Source organism: Drosophila miranda, chromosome 3 (genome assembly GCF_003369915.1).
Source record: "Drosophila miranda strain MSH22 chromosome 3, D.miranda_PacBio2.1, whole genome shotgun sequence".
Classification (NCBI taxonomy): Eukaryota; Metazoa; Arthropoda; class Insecta; order Diptera; family Drosophilidae; genus Drosophila; species Drosophila miranda.
The window spans coordinates 10,993,372-11,008,495 of NC_046676.1; the positions used below are offsets into that span (position 1 = coordinate 10,993,372).

Below are 15,124 nucleotides of genomic sequence, written 5' to 3' on the forward strand. Positions count from 1 at the left end.
CCAAAGTCTTTGGGCTTTTGGGATGTGTTCCTTCTCTCAATTTCTGTGGAGGCAAACAGCAAGTGCTCTCGTCCTATCGAGCGGGGCATTTGAAGAAAATCCTCCTAGAGCAAACTTTCGTCTAATACTCCGTATTTCTGCGTCCTGCACTGTGCTCTCTTCCATGGCCAGTGCGGTGGGCGGCAGGGTTAGACACATGTGCACTGCCACTATTTTGTAGCATAGATTATAGGGGATGCCTTGCTCTGAATCATCCGATTGCTGATTCCATTTACTTATCGTTGCAGGCTGGTGGTCGATGGCGCAACTGGCGGCTCAGGACTACTTTAGTCGCCTGCAGGCGTCCGGCCTCTCACCATTCCCGCATCCAGACCTGGCGGCAGCCTTCGGGCCGGCGGCAATGGGCATGGGCGCCACAGGAGCAGGCGGAAATGGTGCAGGCAGTGGCAGCGTAATGGGTGCGGGTGCTGGCAGCGGATCGGCTGTGGGTGGTGGCAATGGCGGGGGCGGAGGATCGTCCAGCTCCTCTGGCAGCAAGTCCAACAAGTCGCGCAAGGAGAAGCGGGCGGCCCAGCAGCAGCAGCAACAGCAGCAGCAGCAGCAGCAACAGCAGCAGAGCCTGGCCAACAGCCTGAATGCGGCGGCGGCAGCGGCTGCAGCAGCTGCGGCCAACAATCCGGCAGCAGCGCTCGCCAGCATGCACGGATTCGGTGTGCCGGGATCGGTGGCCGTGAGCACGGGCAGCGGATCGATCTCCACCAGCAGCGGAGGCGGCCATGGAGGATACAAGGTAAACTTGTCTTCTTTAGCCTTCTTTTGGAGCTGTAACCTGTAATCCTCCCATTTGCAGAGCACGGCCAGTGCGTACGGGAAGCCTTCGACGATGACGAGCAACAGCATGGCGAGCAATCCGAGCTCCGCGTACGATCCTGTGACCCTGCACAAAGAGCTGATGGCCATGCAGGCGGTAGCAGCCGCCGCCTCGGGATCGGGCGGAGGCTCCGGCAGCGGCTCGTCGGGCAAAAAGTCCGGCGGCGGCGGCAGTTCCTCCTCAATGCACGGCCACGGACTCTCCGGCCTCGGCATGGGCGGTGGAGGCAACGGCGGCATCATGTCCGGCAGCAAGGCATCGTCCACGAATGTCAGCTCCAGCAACGCGTCGCTGGGCGGCATGCATCCCAGCCTGGGCAGCGCCAATCCGCTAATGTCTCCCCATGGCATGGGCGGTGGATCCTCGTCGTCGGCGGGGGCATCGGGCAAGGACCGCGACAAGAACAATCCCTCGCTGAATGCCCTCAATTCGTTGTCGCAGTTCGGGGCCCTGGGCATGACGCCGCAGCAGAGCATGCAGGCGGCGATGAATGCGTTTGCGGCCAGCACGGGAGTGGTGCCCAGTGCCACAGTCACGTCGTCGTCGCAGCATCACAGTTCCTCCCAGCAGCAGCAGCAGCAACAGCAGCAGCAGCAGCAACAGGCGGGAATCAGTTCAACGGGTGGATCATCGGGGAGCAAGGGCGGAAACGGTGCAAAGGATTACATGAGCGCAGCAGCGGGAATGATGAGGTGAGTGGAAGGTGGTTCTCTGATTCTCTCCCCCTGTATCTAATCAATTCTCTTTGTGGAACAGCGGCAGTGGCAGCAGCGAGCATCCCTCGTTGCTGGGCGTACGCCTGCCACCGGACACGGAGATCATCAAGTATACGTCCTCGATTGTGGGCCCCAAAATACCTGGTACTACATCGCGGGGTCGCAAGAAGACTATTTCCGAAACAGAACAACAACAGACCACACATCAACAGAAACAACAACAACAACAACAACAACACCACCAAGCAGAACAACACCTACTCCAACAACAATTACAACAGCAACAGCAAAAAGAGCTCGACAGCACCACAAATGCACTCTCCTCTCTGCTTGCATTTCCAGGTCTCAGTCCCGCGAAGCGGGCTAGACTCGAAATGGAGTACGCGGCAATGGCAGCAGCCGCCCAACAGCACCAGCAGCAGCAGCAGCAGCACCAACAGCACCAGCAGCACCAGCACCAGCAGCAGCATCACCAGCAGCAGCAACAGCAACAGCAACAGCAGGCGGCAGCAGCTGCAGTGGCAGCAGCCGGAGGACTCCATGGAATGCTGGGAGCCGCTGGCATGCCAATGGGCAGTCTGTCCGGCCTCACGGGCATGTCCAATCCGTTGGATCAGCTGAGTGTCACCAAGTCCAGTGCCTCGACGGTGACCAGCAATGCCAACTCTTCGGCGTCCTCGATGGGGCTCCACGGTCACGGCCAGGGCTCATCGAGCGATCGGGTGGAGGTGATCAAGCTGCCGCCGACCATCACCTCGAACGGCGCCTACAATCTCTCCAGCAAGGGCAAGGAGGTGCACGATCTGACCAGCGACCATGCAACCCCCGGCTCGGGTGGCGTTAATCTTAGCCTGAAGTCGGCGTCCAGTGCGTTGCCCCCCGCCGCCACTGGGGCCGTGGGCTCCGCCTCGAATCCAATCACCATCGACGACTTTGATGCGCCGCTTAATCTGTCCATGAAGCCCTCGGACAAGAGCAGCGGCGGAGGCCCAACGGCGTCCACTTCCACCTCCAGCTCGGCGCTGGCCAACATGGCCAGTGAGTACCAGGCGGCTGCTCAGGGCGGCAACAGCCTGCAGTCTCTGAGCTCCATTACGGCCGCTCTCGGCGGCAGCAGTGGGGGCATGCCGGGTGGGTCCATTTCGGGCAGTGGCGATACGTCGCCGGCACCTCAACACGGAGGCGGTAGCTCGACAGGTGGAAACTCGTCGGGCGGCGGCGGCGGCGGAGGAGGAGGCGGTGGTTCTTCCTCGTACAAGGAGGGGCGTCCGCGCAATCTGGGACGTGGAGTGTCCAAGCCCAAGAAGAATACAGTGGCCTCCCTGCTGGCCCAGTCGCGGGCTGTGGGCCTCAAACCGATGCTGGCCACCCAACAGCTGCTCCAGCAAGGAGCGGACATTGTGAGTTCTACTCCCCAAGGACCCCCAGGGATCAGCTCTGAATATTTGCTGAACTTTCTCTAATTTGCAGGAGAAGATCCGGCTGGCATTGAGCGAGGCCAATGCGCACATGGAAACATCAACGGACTCGGAGAGCATGGCCGCCGAGAGCGGGCTGTCGGAGTCGGAGAGCGAGGATGCCAACATACACAATGTGTCGGAGCTGCGAGTGCCCCTGGACATGGGCTGGAAGCGGGACACGGTCATCCGAGGCCTGACCAAGCTGGGACAGATCCGTGGGGAGGTCACCTACTATGCCCCGGGCAGTGTGGCGCCCCTGAAGACCATTGGACAGGTTTTTGCTGTGAGTTTGTAGGGCGAACTTTTTCTCTCCTTTTGGCACACGAATCCACACCCAAGCGACCCCACACCCACCCTCCTACCCATCCTTGAGAGCAGGACTCTAACAGCTTTTCCTCGACAGATCCTGGAGCAGCAGCCATCGAATCTGACGCGCGAGAACTTTAGCTTCTCCGCACGGGCCATTGTGGGATCGTTTCTGCAGCCAGCGCCGCCGCCGTACGCCAACGATGGCGAGTACATACGGATGACCGACGAGGATGTGGCTAAACGGCTGGAGGACCTCAAGGTGTTCACACGCCAGACACTCAATGTGGAGCAGCGCATCGAGATCGCCAAGCAGCAGCAGGCGATGCGGGATGCCAAGAAGCTGCAGAAGGAGGAGCTGGCGCGCAACAAGGAGAAGGCGCGCCAGGAGAAGAACGCCAAGCTCGAGCAGCAGCGCAAGGAGAAGGAGATGAAGAACCAGCAGGCCATCGAGGTGAGCCCGGAGAAGGGTATGGTGGTGGTGTGGCATGCAATAATCCAAACTCCTTTCTTTCAGGAGCGCAAGAAGCGGCAGGATGAGCTCGATCGCCTCAAGCAGGAGGAGCTGCTCAAGAAGCAACAGGTCAGTCTCTCCCTCCCCCCTCCAGGCGTCACCCAGGCAGATTTTCCATAATTTCCATTTGTTTTTGTTTTTTTTTTGCACTAGGAGAAGGAGAAGCGTCGTCAGGAAGCCATTTTAGCCAAGGAACAGGTACAAAATGCAATTCCCTTTTCGTACATTTTGTACTCTTCTTTCCCCTCCCTCTCTCATCAACTCCTCCTCCTCCCCCTCCTCCTCGAGGTGGAGAGAGAACAAATTTTGTGCTTTGTTTTTAAACATTATTCAACCTTGAGTTCGGTTTGTTTTGGCATTAATCCCTGCTTCGGCCATCTTGCTCCTTTAAGAACTCGCAGGAAATACCTTTCCACTAACAAATCTGCTATTTTCTTCCTCGCAGGAACTGCAGAAGCAGAAGGAACTGCTGCTGGCCGCTGAAATGGTAAGAGCATCCATAGATTATCCCAAGATCAATCAATAACTGACCAATCTCTCCTGCAAAACAGGAACGCGAGCGTCGACGGCAGCACATGAATCTCATACGGATGCTGGAGGTGCGGCGCAAGTTCGAGGAGCGGGAGAAGAAGAAACATCAGCTGGTGCTGGATCGCCTCATACTGCGCGAGCGCCGCATGGCCGAGAGGAAGCGTGACGCGGAGATCCTACAGCTGATACGGCGACCCAACGAGGACTCGGAAATGCTGCAGGAGATGGCGGTGCCGGAGCTGGAGCGCATTGCCGGCAATCGATTGCCGGGCCAGGCGATGGCCGATCTTCTGATGGTCTTCGAGTTTCTGCACAACTTTGGCGAGACCCTCGGCTTCGACATGGAGTCGCTGCCGTCGCTGCAGAACCTCCACGACGCCCTGATCAGCGACAGCAATGCGGATGCCGAGGAGGAGCTGCTGTCGGTGATGACGCACCTCCTGGTGTGTGCCATTGAGGATCCCGGCGTGCCCAATCCCGGCCGTCACACAACGCTGCTGGGCCAGTCGCTGCGCAACGCGGACATAACCAACTCGAATGTGTCGGAGATTCTGCGCATCTACCTGTACGCCACGGCCACCGGAGAGGTGCGCCAGATGCACGGCATCACCGTCGACAGAGAGCGGGAGCGGCGGGTGCCCGACCACCACCAGGTGGACGCCGACACCAGCACGCACTCGGCCAAGAACCAGGAGTACTACAAGCTGCTCCACGAGAACGACACCTGGAAGCTATCGTACGCCCTCAAGGACCGCCCCTTCGTGGCCCTGAATCCGACGCGCAAGGCCCAGATGTTGGCCCACCTATGCAACGATCTGCTGATGAACAAGGCCGTGCTGCGGCAGATCGACGGCAGCCTCGAGACCTGCGCCCAGATGCGCAAGGAGAAGTACATGACGGACATGAAGGTGCGCAAGTACAAGGCCCTTCACATGCGCAAGGCCCGCATCGAGGCGTACGAGAAGGCGCAGGCGGAGCGGGAGGCGGCCATGCACGCCCTGATGGCCCAGCAGAAGCTAGACGCCGAGCGGCTGGCCCAGGCACAGGCGAAGCAGGCCGAGGCCGAGGCGGCAGCAGAGGCCATGCAGGCGGCGGCTGCTGCCGAAGGAGACGACACATCCAAGGTACCGGACATCGAAGGAGAGGGACTTCCTGTGGAGACCAACAACGGGGAGACCAACAAGGAGGGGGAGGATGGCAAGGACATTCCATCACAGCCCATGGACGTGGATGGCGTTGATTGTCCGGTCAGCAATCGGGAGGAGGCCACGCCCGCTGCACCACTCCTCGATTCCTCGCTGGTGAGCCCCGCCAAGAGCTGCATTTCTTCCGTGGATTGCATTACTCCCGGCAAGCAGATGCCGGGACAGGACTTTGCCACGCCCACACCTACGCCAACGCCAACGCCCACGCCCACCTATCAGCACAACGGTTCGAGTACGCCCACAACAAGTGGCCTAAATGCGGCAGCGGGAGTGGGAGTGGGAGTGGCAACTGTGGCTGGAGGCCTCGAAATGCAGGCCGCCCTGATGCAGGCCAAAAAGAGCGGAGCCCGCAACTCCATCAACGAGGATGGCCACAACGATGTGAGCATCATCGAGGACGACCTCTCCGACCTGGACTCGGAGATCACCAATGTGGAGGAGGACGAGGACAATCGCCTGAGTGCCGATGAGCTGCAAAAGAAGCTGGACAAAATCGTGCGCGCTTCGCTCAACTGCAAGGAGGCGCTGGAGAAGAGCACCAATCAGCTGCGTGCCGCCTGCTTTGGGCAGGATCGCTTCTGGCGACGCTACTGGAAGCTGCCCAAGGCCGGAGGCATCTTCATCGAGGCCCTGGAATCAGCCCAGAACGATATCTGTGACTACCACGAGGCCCTGGAGAATATGGACGAGAAGCAGCTGCAGAAGGAGCAGCAGCAGAGCCAGAAGCAGATCGAGGATGGATCCAGAGACCAGGAGGCAGAGCCAGAGACTGAGAAGGTGGCAGCGAAGGAGGCGGAGTCAGCGACGGGCACGGTCACGGACACGGATACGGTGTCGGTGACGGGGACAGTGCAGCCCATGGAGGTGGATGAATCGCACACAGAGATGAATCCAGCTATAGCCGTGGCCACAGCAGCACAGGATCAGGATAATCATCCAGAACGGAAGCGAGACGATCAGGACGATGGAGAGGAGGAGGAGGCGGAGGATGACGATGACGATGAGGTCACCGAAGTGAACAAAATCGAACCGGAGATTGTGGATCTGGGCGATGATGATGATGATGATGACGAAGCGGGTGCTGTGCCTCCAACGGTAGCCAAAATCGAACCGCCCCGACCCGAAATCAAGGTCAAGTCGGAGATGGAGCTAATGGGCCCGCCCACCACGATGATCTCCACCAAAACGGACTTCGAGGCGGAGATCAAGATACCCTCGATGCCTGGCCACATGATTCCAACCCTCAACAACAATAACAACAGCATTGGCAACGACAACAACTGTGATAAGTTGGAGGGAATGGGCATGGGCATGGGTATGGGCATGGGAATGGGAGCGGTGGGAGTGGGAATGGCACAGACATATGGGCAGAATCTGATCACATCTTCGACCATCAAAATGGAGGACCTGAAAAAGGAAACGTCCGACGATTGTATCATTGTGTCCACCTCCAGTGGCGACGATACGCCCAAATGGTTCTCGATTGTGCAGCGCGAGGTGCCGCTAATCAGCGAACTGCCCGCGGAGGAGGGCGGTGTGGTCGCCCAGGATCTGCAGTGGGACTATGCGAACCAGAACTGCTATGCCCAGCTGCAGCTGCAGGGCCATCCGTGGGACCTGATCAACAACGTGCAGTACTACTCGATACCGATGGAGGAGTGCAAGGTGGATCCGGGGAAGCTGGCGCAGGAGTGCATCTTCTCGCTGAGCGGCCTGGACGAGCGCCAGATGCAGGCCAAGCTGGAGGAGTACGAGGCCAAGATCAAGATCAAGTGCACAGTGCCAAAAAACGGTCTGGAGTCTCCTCATCGCCCCCTCGTGACGACCGATGATGAGGAGCAGGAGATCAAGTTGAAGCCGGATGCCGACGAAGATGGACAGATGGATTTGGATGCGGAGGCGGACGCTGAAGCGGAACCAGATGCGGATGCTGAAACGGACGCTGACGCTGAGGCAGATGGAGATGCGAATGCGGAGAAGGACAACGAGCACGCCGGCAAGGACAAGTTTTTTCGTTTGCGCACTGATGTCCCCCCGGACACGGGCGGGGGAGAAGGGGCACTTGAGGACGGAACAGATGCCCCAGAGCTAAAGCCGAAGATTGAGCTGAGGCTGGATGAGGCCCTGTCGCAGGCCTACTACCACAACATCGCCAACATGTCGCTGAGCAGCGTCCAAACGTACATCCCCATCGACATTCCCCTGCCCCTGTCCATGACGCCCGACGAGCACCGGCTCCTCGAGCAGGTGAAGCTCTCCGGCTTCCCGGACAAAGTGCACGGCGTGTACGTGCCGCAACGCCAGCGCTACGGCTGGTGGCAGCTCGACGACGAGCAGAAACTGCGCCAGCTCCTAAAGACCCTGAATCCGTCGGGGCTGCGGGAACGGGAGCTGCAGGAGAACCTGACGCGCTTCCTCACCCTGGAACAGCCGCTCGGAGTCAACTACCAGCTCCAGCCGCTGGAGGCCCACATGGTGGAGTACCTGCTGCCGGACAGGCCGCACGACTGGAACCCCAAGGTGGCCAAGCGGGTGGAACTGGCCCTGCTCGAACAGCTCGAGTCGCTGGAGGACAAGGTGGCCAGCGCCTCGATGCAGCTGAAGAACTGGCAGGTGCCCAATCGCGTCGAGGGCGAGCAGAGCCTGCCGGAGCCGGAGGAGGTCAGCGAGGAGGACTTTATCAGCATCATTCCCATGATCCGGGAGCGGATCATCGATCTGGAGGCCAACATTGAGCGGCGCTACCTGAAGCCGCCGCTCGGCTCCCAGACTGGCGATGCCCACCTGGCCGTGATTGCCCAGAACCAGCACACCTCCACCCAGACCCAGAACTCGGCCTCTGCCGCGGCCTATCTGCTTCAGATGCAGCAGCAGCAGTTGGTCCAGCAGCAGCAGCAGCAGCAACAGCAACAGCATCACCAGCACCAGCAACAACCGGGAGGAAACAGTCTCAATCCCTCATCCTTCAACGAGCGCACCATGGCCCTGGCAGCAGCCGCCGCGGCTGCCGCGCCCAACTCCAGCAACGCCTCCGGCTGTCCGGGCGAGTCTGGCAGCGTGGAGCCCGTCTCTGGCAACGTCTCGCCAGCCAGCAACTGCGACAGCGACAGGGACGAGAAGGTGGAGAACATACCCAAGGGCCTGGTGCAGTGGCGGGATGCAGTGGCCCGGTCCCACACCACGGCCCAGCTGGCCATGGCCCTCTACGTGCTGGAGTCCTGTGTGGCGTGGGACAAGAGCATTATGAAAGCGGTAAGACAGAGAAATGTACAACCACCCCATACCCTGGCACCACCACTCCCGCACCAGCCCCAACCATCTATCCATCCATCATCTTTTTGTGAACACTCCCCAGTCAGTGCTCTGCCAAAATTTTTTTTTTTTTTTTTTGTACACTCGCTAGAGTTTACTCGCTACTCGCTACTCGCTACACTCACGCTCACACATGCACATGCACATTTTAATACTAACCGTATTCACCACAGCCAAACCAACGAGTGAGAGACGACGAGAGCTCTCGTTTATTTAGTTTTGCATCGTAGAATATTTGTAAATTTCTTCTTTTTTTTTTGAGTTTTTTCTTATTCTACCTCTGCATCCCCTTGCCCTTCCGCTTCCACTTCCACAACACACCTCCTCCTATCACACCCCACGCCCCTACCGGTCCAAAGGAAGAAATTTATTGCATTGCCTGCCAAAAAATATGAAAATTAATTCAAAATTTGATTTGTTTGTTTCCTCTTCTAATTATATTTATATTTTTTTTCTTTCTTTCTTTCTTTCTTAACAACTCTCTTGCTCTCTTGCTGAATGTTTGACTTGTTTGTTGTTTGTGGTGTTCTAAATGGTGTTCTAAAACTTAAAAAAAAAAAAAACCAACAAATATACAACAAATTTAACGCTTTCATAATTACTCACACTCACACACACACACACAAACACACCCACATACACACACATACATTACAATACATTACATACATGAATGCTTTTGTTGCCCTGTTAACGTTTACCGTTTACCGCTATCCGTATTACCATTATACCTACTCCCCCTCCCCCCCCCCCCACCTGTTGACAAAAAAAAAACCGAACAAAAAATAAATTTATCCCCATCCCTGGACTGACTCGAACCACAACCACAACCCAACGAACCTTCAATCACAACCACAACCACAACCGATTCCAACTGCAACTGCAACCAATTCCATCTGCAACCGCAACGAACACAACATGTTTTTGGTTTGCGCACAAAAGTATGCAACAAGAAGCAAGTCGAGCAAGAAGAGCAGCGCCAAGAAGCAGGCAACACCCAACAAAAAGAAGCAGCAGCAGCAGAAGAATAAGAACAAGAAGAAGAAGAAGCAACCCACGCCACAGAAAACAACAAAAACGGAACCGCCACCGCCCCCGCGGACACCACCAAAGGAACAAAAGCATCAAAAACAACAGTCCCTGAGCATCAAAATCAATCTTAAGGCTCTCGCCAAGGCAGCGCAAAACGGACAATCCCCCCCAGCCCAACCGCCTTCCCTGTCGCCCTCCCCTAGCGAAGATGAAGACTCTCGCACGGACTCTGACTCGGACTTTGGGGCAAAAACGACGACCACGACCACGACCACGACCACGACAAAGACAAAAACACGCAAACGTCGACGCTCGGCCACAACCACAAACTCTAGCAAATATTCGAATTCCTTACAGAATTGCCAGTTCTGCACCTCGGGCGAGAACGAGGATAAGCTGCTCCTGTGCGATGGCTGCGACAAGGGCTACCATACGTACTGCTTCAAGCCCAAAATGGACAACATACCCGATGGCGACTGGTGAGTACTCTCTCTCTCTCTCTCTCTCAACGCCCTGCATCCCCATTTCCATCTCCATTTCCATCTCCATTCCACCACACACAACGTTGCCTCATTCTGTGCACACACAAAAATCATCCATGGATGTCCTTCTTGTCCTTTGTGTCACGTTGTTTTTTGAACGTTTATGTGACCGTTAACCGTTGAGACACTCTGTTGTTGCGTGGCACTGTTGTTCCCACACCCACTCCCACTCCCACTCCACCTCCTACTCTCTCAAGGCAAAAAGGATCCCCCGAGTAATCCTCCCCCTCTCGCTCTCGTCTGTCTCCTTCCAGGTACTGCTACGAGTGCGTGAACAAGGCCACCAATGAGCGCAAATGCATCGTGTGCGGCGGCCATCGTCCCTCGCCGGTGGGCAAGATGATCTACTGCGATCTGTGTCCGCGGGCCTACCACGCCGACTGCTACATCCCACCGCTGCTGAAGGTGCCGCGCGGCAAGTGGTACTGCCACGGCTGCATTGCACGGGCCCCGCCGCCCAAGAAGCGGAGTGGCGGCACCAGCAGCAGCAGCAGCAAGTCGCGTCGCGATCGCGATGCCAGCACAGCCGCCAAGCGGCGCAACGACAAGCCAGGACTACCAGGGCCAGTGGGTGCCACCAGCATGGAGCACTTGCCCCAAATGGGGGGAGGGGACGCGCAGCACCAGCTGCAACAGTCGCTGAATTCGTCGCACGACGAGTCCATGACATCGCTGCCGCCGCCTTTGAGGTGAGTGTTGACACAGCCACCAGTGCAGGCCCAGGCCGAGGCCCACACATATAATCCTCCCTTTTCTCCCTGTTTCTTTGGCAGTCCGGCGCATTCGGTTGCCTCGGCCACGTTCGAGGATCAGCAGCACACCAACTCAATCGACAGCAGCCGTTTCCAGGCGCATCTGGGCAACAGCAACAGCAACAACAACGGGGTCGTGCCGCTGCCCGAGGAAGTGGCTATCGCTGCGACCGGCTACCCGGTCTATCCGCCAGCCAGCGCCTTTGCCGCTGGTCTGGTGAACCCCACAGGACCCACAGCTCTGCCCATACTTCCCGTACCCCATGGACCGATGCAGTTCAGCAACGTGGCCATGTCGCCACGGGCTGTGACGCCAACCCGAACGCCTACGCCGACACCGGCGCCGACACCACCGCCACCCGGGCCACTGCATCCGCCCGTGCCCACATCGACGACACCGCTGCTCATGCAGGCCTCGCCGACGGCCCTAAACGCCATCTGCCAGTCGCCGCCGCATCAGCAGCCGATGACCATGCCCTCGCCGCGTGCCTGCACACCCACACCACCCACGGTGGGAGCGGCAGGGGGAGTGGGAGTAACGCAAATGTCACCGCCGCCCATCAATATACATGCCATACAGGAGGCCAAGGAGAAGCTTAAACAGGAGAAGAAGGAGAAGCACGCGACCAAGAAGCTCATGAAGGAGTTGGCCGTTTGCAAGACGCTCCTGGCCGAAATGGAGGTGGGTTTCCCAATTCACATTTCCCATTCCCAAGGCCTAAGGCATACCTAACACTGTATTTTTGTTCTTTCGCGCAGCTTCACGAGGATTCGTGGCCATTTCTGTTGCCCGTGAACACCAAACAGTTTCCCACTTATCGCAAAATTATCAAATCTCCCATGGACCTATCCACCATTAAGAAGAAGCTCCATGATTTGAGGTAGGGAATCGCCAGCCGCCCTACGATCACTTGCATCCAAGTATTAATTTCCCCTCGATATGTCTTTTGGTTATACAGCTACAAGGCACGCGAGGACTTTTGCGTGGATGTGCGACAGATCTTCGACAACTGTGAAATGTTCAACGAGGATGATTCGCCTGTGGGAAAGGCGGGGCACGGCATGCGCAAGTTCTTCGAGTCCCGCTGGGCAGAGATGACCGAGAAGCACTCCTGATCGTATCCGCAGCTCCAGCTTGCCACCAGCGGCAGCTCCACACCGGATCCCATAGATATAGTGATACCAGCGGCGGAAACAAACGCCGAAGCAGCACAATTTTGGCCAAGAGATTAGGACTAGAGCAGAGAAGGATGAGCAGGAGGCATACAATTGTATATAATTATAGAGGGATAGCCGATACAAGCAAACACACACACAAGAAGCATTATTATATTTATATATAGTACGATTAGATATATCTATATATATATATAGCCCACGTCCTACGCTGTTCGTTGACGAGACCTTTGCAAGAGAGCCTCGAATGTCCTCCCCAGTAGCCAGGCGAACAAGCGCGTGCCAGCAACAAAATTGTATCTAGTTGATTAAGCATCCACGAAAGCAAGGAAACAAAACAGTGAAGCAGTATAAAACATAACTATTAGCCAACATAATCGAGCAGCTCCTAAATATAGCTAAAATCGTTTAAGAAGCCATCCACAGTACAGACGCGACTCTCTGACAAAATGAACGTACAAAATGAAACTATGTCGCCCCCGAAAAAACCAAACCCCCCCCCCATTCAATCAATCGATCCATCATTCGAACAGTATTTTGTGCACTCTGTGCAGCTCTGCGTCTCGCTTTGTTTTACACAATTTTAAAACGTAATAATTTTAACTCTTAATTTAAATTGTAATTGTAACTGTAATTGTAATTGTATTTGTATTTGTATCTGTAATGTTTTATGTTTAAAGCTGACATCAACGAAGCGCTCATTTAAGTTTTAACGTGTATTACTGTATTGTACTTATAGCCACTCCGACAATTGTATTTAAACATATATACACATACCTATGTATTAGCATTAAAATTAACATTAATATTAACTAGAGAGAGCCTTAATCTGGCAGCGGAGCGGACTCAAATATACTCAAAAGGGATGGCAGTGCGTCACAGATCGAGAGTTGTAAATGAATGTGAAACGAAGGCAACATACAATTAAATTAAATTGAATGTATTAAATTATATTCTCTGTGTAAATTTTCCACAATGTAGTTGGCATTTTTAATCGCAACTTTTGGCAAATCTAAACACGCAAAATGCAAAACAAAAAGCGAAATTCAAATACAAACAAAAGTTAAATATTAATCAAATGATGTTGAATGGCGGGAACGAGAGACGGAGACCCTTAGTTGGACATATCCTAGCGGGATTTAAGCGCAACTCCAGAGACGAGAAACGAGAATTGAGATTAACGGATTAGACGTAGAATCGTAAAGGGGCAGAATGCAGATGCAAATGCAAGTTTTAGCTGTAGATAGTCTATATCCAAAAACAATATATGCACGCGCCTATAGTGTAGTCCCTAGCCGTTGTTGGGGGAGCATTATGAGAATTATAAATGTTAAGTATACATTTACTATATATGTAGTATAGTATAGTATGTACACAGAATACACACAGACAAGTTAGCAAAAATCAATCATATTTACACGAATTACAAAGACATTTTTGAATAAATCAAACTCATTTGCAGTGCAGCACAATAATTGAATGAAATTGAAAACGAAACTGTTGAACGGACGGAGAGGAGAGGTGAGGAGAGGAGAGCGAAAGGAATAAATGCAAGTACCTTTAAGTACGAGTATATCGGGAGGAACAGATAGTTTTTTGCAAACGTTTACCCGCTTAAACAATACAAATAGAACCGAATCGAAACAGAATCCATAGCAGACAGACCAGACAGAAAACCTCAACAATAACTACCTACAAGATACAAGATACAGACACAACTGCACAATTGATTAGGCAGTGCAGTGCAGTTGTGTGGATATACATACAGCCATTATAGTTTTTGTGTAAAGTTCAATATGATATGGAGAGATGGGGCAGCATTTGCAATGAGTTGCTTGTGTAAATAGGAAGCGAACGCCCCGCCCCCTAACCCCTAACCAATGCTTGTACATAAGTCTATATATGATATATACTTAAGATTAAAGTCCAATCGAACCAGAACAAGTCCTGGTCCCAGCATGTTATTGGCATTCATACAGTTGTGTCACTTCCCTAAGCGATAATTAACGGAGAAGCTAATATATTGGAGTAGCAATATCTATTTGTATTCCGATTTGTATTTATTTATGTGTTTGTGGTGATACAGATATATAGTATATATAGAAATATATTTTAAAATTATAGGTACATACAGTATATGTATCCCTATCCAATGCATATGTGAACGTACTTAATCATTAACAAATATTAAACGATAACTAAGCCTCCTACATATACACACACACTCACACACTCACACACACACACGCACACTAACAGCAACATTAAATTAAAAGAAAAACAAAAGAAAATTTACAAAATTTATATATGAAATTATGGTGGGGCATTCATTTTCGACTCTTTCGTGCACAAGGAAACAAAATATAAGTAAAGTAAACCGTATAAAAAACAAAACAACAAAAGCGTGTGTTCTTATTTCTATGGAGTCCCTGCATCGTACCGGAAAGCTATTAACTCTTTTTTTTGGGAAGATGCATCTCGTGCCAAGGTGGCAGCCAGCCAGCCTGCCTGCCTGCCTGACACGCTCCATCTCTCCAACCGATTGGATCGACAGATGAGTGAGCCTACCTGCAGTTGCAGTTGCAGCAAACCGCAAGCTTGAGCCTGGCCATTGGCCTTACCATTTACCGTTCCATTGGGCCATGCAAATGCACTGCTCCGTTGGCTGTCACAGGGCCCATAATCAAAAAGAACTGCAGGGCTGCAA

At 54.1% G+C, this 15,124-nt stretch overlaps 1 protein-coding gene across 10 annotated transcripts in view; it reads left to right on the forward strand.

Annotated features, from left to right (window-relative positions):
* LOC108159002 (bromodomain adjacent to zinc finger domain protein 2B) overlaps positions 1-13,393 on the forward strand; it is a 35,476-nt gene extending 22,083 nt beyond the window's left edge. For 6 of the 10 annotated variants that reach the window (XM_017291868.2, XM_017291866.2, XM_017291870.2 and 3 more), the window contains exons 4-17: positions 288-790; positions 851-1,563; positions 1,628-2,987; positions 3,058-3,330; positions 3,451-3,807; positions 3,871-3,936; positions 4,021-4,065; positions 4,313-4,354; positions 4,419-8,855; positions 9,858-10,426; positions 10,744-11,178; positions 11,263-11,923; positions 12,001-12,122; positions 12,201-13,393. In XM_017291868.2, the coding sequence (XP_017147357.1) occupies positions 288-790; positions 851-1,563; positions 1,628-2,987; positions 3,058-3,330; positions 3,451-3,807; positions 3,871-3,936; positions 4,021-4,065; positions 4,313-4,354; positions 4,419-8,855; positions 9,858-10,426; positions 10,744-11,178; positions 11,263-11,923; positions 12,001-12,122; positions 12,201-12,357 (9,740 nt within the window). In that variant the 3' untranslated portion in view covers positions 12,358-13,393. The remainder of the gene's footprint in view (positions 1-287; positions 791-850; positions 1,564-1,627; positions 2,988-3,057; positions 3,331-3,450; positions 3,808-3,870; positions 3,937-4,020; positions 4,066-4,312; positions 4,355-4,418; positions 8,856-9,857; positions 10,427-10,743; positions 11,179-11,262; positions 11,924-12,000; positions 12,123-12,200) is intronic. The other 4 variants (XM_033391968.1, XM_017291872.2, XM_033391969.1 and 1 more) reach the window with 4 other exon arrangements.
* The last annotated feature ends 1,731 nt before the right edge of the window (positions 13,394-15,124 follow it).